The sequence below is a fragment of the Poecilia mexicana genome, unplaced genomic scaffold (assembly GCF_051168715.1).
Source record: "Poecilia mexicana isolate PSO_F unplaced genomic scaffold, ASM5116871v1 scaffold_9, whole genome shotgun sequence".
Taxonomy (NCBI): domain Eukaryota; kingdom Metazoa; phylum Chordata; class Actinopteri; order Cyprinodontiformes; family Poeciliidae; genus Poecilia; species Poecilia mexicana.
Window position 1 is genome coordinate 27,453,158 of NW_028263378.1, and position 4,979 is coordinate 27,458,136.

The 4,979-nt window shown below is 35.7% G+C and overlaps 1 protein-coding gene across 1 annotated transcript; it reads left to right on the plus strand.

Annotated features, from left to right (window-relative positions):
* The first annotated feature begins 2,993 nt into the window (after positions 1-2,993).
* On the plus strand, positions 2,994-4,697 carry LOC148157730 (uncharacterized). Its single transcript, XM_088009078.1, has 3 exons — positions 2,994-3,420; positions 3,662-3,827; positions 3,973-4,697. Exons 1-3 carry the CDS (start codon positions 3,093-3,095, stop codon positions 4,100-4,102), a joined length of 624 nt encoding a protein of 207 aa, XP_087865204.1. The 5' UTR covers positions 2,994-3,092; the 3' UTR covers positions 4,103-4,697.
* The last annotated feature ends 282 nt before the right edge of the window (positions 4,698-4,979 follow it).

Here is a 4,979-nt window from a genome sequence, read left to right on the forward strand (position 1 = left end):
CGGTAGCATGTCCAGTAAAAGCCTGCAAAAAAGTTTTCAGCGTCAAATCATCATTCACAGCTCATATGTCCCGTAAACATAGAGGTATTTTTGTGGATAACATTGATGTTTTGTACAAGGAAACTACAAGTAAGATTGTTAGTCTGTCAGAAAACGATGGGCCTTCTGAGAGCTTTAACGATGCTCTGACTAATGAAAGTCACAAATTATCTCCAAATTTCAACAAGGATTATCTCAGAAACTTGTGTCTTTTCTACCTGAAACTTCAAGGACAGCTGCTTCTTCCAGCTTCCACAATACAGAACATCGTTGAAGAGATGCAAAATGTGCATGAGCTGGGAATGGATTACACTTTGACTAAACTAAAGTCGCTTTTAAAAGATGACATGTGTCTTGCAGATTATGCTGTTGCTAAAATCTGTGATTGTGTAAGAGATTCTGATTTATTTTCTGTTTGTCATCATGGGCCACTGAGAACAACATATTCAAGAACTCAGACTTTCAAAAAAATGTTAAAATACACAGAACCAAAGCAAATATCTTTAGGAAGTGATGAAAACATGACCCAGAGATTTTCTTACTACATACCCATTAAACAGACACTAAGTGCACTTTTAGAATCAGATTTATGGAAGAATTCAGTGTTGGAACAGTCCAATGACTCACACCCGGATGTTTTCTGTGACATAAGTGATGGCCAAAACTTCAAGTGCAACCAGTTCTTCATTGAAAATCCTGGGTGCCTGAAGCTTATTCTCTACCAAGATGCCTTTGAAATTGTTAACCCCCTTGGTTCAGCAAAGAAGAAACACAAAGTTGTCGCTATTTATCTATCTGTGGCTAACTTACCTGCTCATGTGCGGTCAAGCACTGATCACATGTCTCTAGTTTCATTGTGTTCCGAGAACGATTTAAAACAGTTTGGAACTGCAAAGGTTTGCTCTGAACTTCTCATGGATTTGAAAGATTTAGAGGAACATGTCATTATTGCAGGTGAAGAAACAGTCAAAGGGGCACTGTTCTGTATTGCTGGTGACAATTTAGGATCACACAGCATTGGTGGGTTTACTGAAAACTTTAGTACTTCTCAGTACTTTTGTAGGTACTGTGAAATCACAAGAAAAGACTTTCTTAATGATCCAAATGCTTGTGGTCCACAGCGAACCCCTGAAGCTTACAATTTGGCAGTCCATCATCGAGAGACTGGAAGCATTCAAGACATCAAAGGTGTCAAGGTAAACTCTGACTTCAACTCACTAAAGTCTTTTCATGTTTGCCAACCTGGTCTTCCACCTTGCTTAGGCCATGACTTATTTGAGGGTGTCGTATCCTATGATCTTGCACTATACTTGAAATATTTCGTTAAAACAAAGAAATGGTTTACATATTCCCAGTTCAACCGTAGAATCAAGCAATTCAAGTACAAAGGATCAGATGCTCTCACAAAGCCATGCCCTGTCAACTCTGAGGCAATCAGGCTTTCAGGTCAAGCTGTTCAAAACTGGAACTTGCTGAGATTGTTGCCAGTAATTATTGGTGACAAGATACAAAATCCACAAGATGATGTCTGGCAGACAACTCTCCAGCTCAAAGATATTGTGGATTTGATTTGTGCACAACAAATTTCTTTGCCACAGGTTGCCTTTCTTGAAATAATAATCCAAGAATATTTGGAATCAAGAAAATCTTTATTTCCTGAAACTTCACTTAAACCAAAACATCATTTCTTGCGGCACTATCCAGCCCTAATTTTGAAATTTGGACCTTTGATTAGGTTGTGGACAATGCGTTTTGAGAGTAAACATGTCTACTTTAAAAGATGTGCAAGGCATTTAAAAAATTTTAAAAACATATGCTTGACACTATCAGAAAGACACCAGATGTTTCAGGCTTACATCTCAGCTGGCCCTAGATGCAATCAGCTGCTGCTGGTCAAGGACAGTTGTGTTTTTTACTCAAGCCTCTACAGTGATGAAATAAAACATGCAGTAAAAGACCTGGGATTTTCTGAAAAAGACACAAGTATTTCCACAGAGATACAATATAAGGGAACCGTGTATAAAAAGGGGCATTTCTTGGTTTCAAAGAATGATGAGTATATGGAGTTTGGAGAGCTGGTTTTAATTCTGATTCAAAATGACACTGATGTGTATTGTGTTATGGATGTACAAACAGCTGTCTATCATCCTGATTACCATCTGTATTCAGTGACAAAACAGACTTCAAGCACTTTGTGTATTAACATAAATGACTTGGTTGACTTTTACCCTTTGACCTGTTATCAGGTAAATGGACAACAAGTTGTTCCTCTGAAACACAGTGTGTTTTCAAAATAAAAATGTCTTTATATACCATGATGGAAAGTCCACTTAAAACAGATATGTTGATGAGAACAAAAATAAGGAAAAAACAGGGAGAGAAGTTTGACTAAAAATTTAAGGATGTACATGAATAAAAAGTGTGAATCAGGCACGATATTTTGTTTGACACTAAGTATGACTCTCTTTAATTTGTACATAGTTGAATACATGTTATATTACGGTGATCTTGTGTTTTTACCATTATTTTGTCTGATTTTATTCCAGAAATGGCTGAGCAAACATTTTTACGTAGTGCTATCAATGAAGTGTTGCCCGATCTTGCAGAGGCTTCAAAAGACATTCTCGAGGAGACTTTACAGTCAATTGGAGTAGAAACGTATGATGACTTCCAGTTCATTGTTGAGAAAGACTTGCTGTCAGCATTAAGACCAATTCAAGCCAGAAAGGCACTTGCTGCTTGGAAATTCAGATGTAAGTAAAATTCTAGAAAATCAACCATTAAACACTGATATTCATATTCAGTTCTGATAACTTATTTTTTGTTTTGTGTTTTTGAAGGCAGGACCCCTGAAACCAGCAGGTCCTCAAGTAATGCATCACGAGATACTCCTCCATCAGCTCAAGATGATGTCTCTGCAGAAGGAGGCCAATCCTGAGGAGATGAAACAATTACTGAGGGCAACTTTCTACTCACAGCGCAAAGATATTAACCAGGGGAAAAGCATTCAAGATGTCTTGGAAGCCTGGCCTGTTTTATTTCATGACATTGGGATGGCTGTACACTACAAGGAACTTACTGGACTTGGATTGAAGGAAACCTTCATGAGGAACATGGATATGAAGGGAAAAAGACTGCTGAACTACATGAACACTGTTTGTGTGAACAAAAACAAAAGGTTTTTCCAGGCTCAGACAAAGTTGAAGATGTTAAGGGGAGAACTGGACGGTTACTCTGAAGATGTTAAAGAGATGATGCTCTTACTTCTCTGCTACTTCAATGAAAATGAAGAAGCAGTGTTCTTCTGTGTGGAGGACACATGCCTAGCTGAAGAAGTACAGATGGAGAATGTCTCCTTGACTCCCACTATCATTGTGTGTGGTGAGTTCATTTTTGTTTTTCCAGTTTCTTTGACCTGTTGTCTTTTTTGTTGTCTTGTCCCCTTTCTTTGCACTTTTGTCCATCTGGCATTTTCTTTAATAGTTTTTTTTTTTTCCAATTATTTTCTTATGCTTAGTACTAATATTATTTTTCGTACTTTTTACTTAATTTGTTATTTTTCATATAAATGTCATTGTTTTGTTGTATCAGGAGTCTAAATGTATTTGTTCTTTCTCCTTAGGTCAATCCTGCTTCCATGCCAAACGATTCATGCTGAGTGTGGATCAACAGATTGGAAACAACATCTCCTGTTTTATTTCTGCCCTCTGCATGATGTTTGGGAGCTATTATTGTTTTAACATACATTATCCATCGGGGCTGGCGTCTACACTGGAGTTTCTGCAGAGGTATGAGTTCTTTTTTGTTTTGTTTTTTTTTAAATTGTAGGCAGTTAAATTTGACTTTTGACAACTTTTATATCTTGAATAAAATGTTTATGTCTTTGTGAAGCACATTTTGATGTAGTTTTCTGTTTGTCCTCTTTATCTTAAGGTGTTTCTTCTCAATCAACCCAGACAAGGGCAGTAAGGTGGAAGAAACCCGTAAACCCAGACTGCGTGTGAACCCCCGTGTCCTCACCTTGTTCCAGGAACTTGCGGATCATGAGTGGCGTGATGTTTGAGAAAGGACTAAAGTCAGTGAGTTATCAAGACAGTGTTTAATCTTAACAGAGCTGAATAGATTTCTAAATGTATGTTGCATCTCACACAGTGTCTTCTGAAGTTGAAAAGACATATTTATATTTGTTCAGTGGCTGAATTTTGTTCCATGTCAGAAAGGGCAAATGAGAATTTCATTGAAAATATGTTTTTCAATTAAAATGTTTATTTGTTTCTAAAAAAATATATTGAATTATCATTATAGATACAGTTTATATTGGGCTTCCTTGTGTTTTAAATTTTCATTTAACTGGTAAATGTTTGTTGAAATTTGATTATTTATAGATATTTGAAAATAGAATTGCTTCTAAAAAAGGAAAACTTTTGAAGCAAACAAACATTATTATTAAAATGTATACTGGAAATAGAAATTTATTGTATGTTATAATCTTCAAGCCCCCCCCTCCAAAAAAAAGGGGGTGAAAGTTGGCTCTCATACTGTTTCTGATAAAGTTAAAAACGTTGAAGAAATTTATATGTATTCAGCAGGTGCATGTGCTTCATGATGTTCAGAAAAGACAAATGAGAACTTCATTGAAAATAAATATTTCAAAGGCATGCAAGTGTATGTTTATTTTTTTAAGGTTATCATAGATACAATTTATATTGGGCTTCCTTGTGTTTTAAAGTTTCCTTTAAGTGAGAAATGTTTGTTGAAATTTCATGCTTATAGATATTTAAAGATATAATTATTAGTAAAAAGTAAAAAATTAAAGCAAATTTCAGTTTTTCAGAAAGTATTAATAAAATGTTTTAAATTGACATTTTAACAGTTCTAATCCGTTATTTAAAGGTAATTTATCAGTAGGACTAAATGAAGTTTTTTTTGTACAACAAACA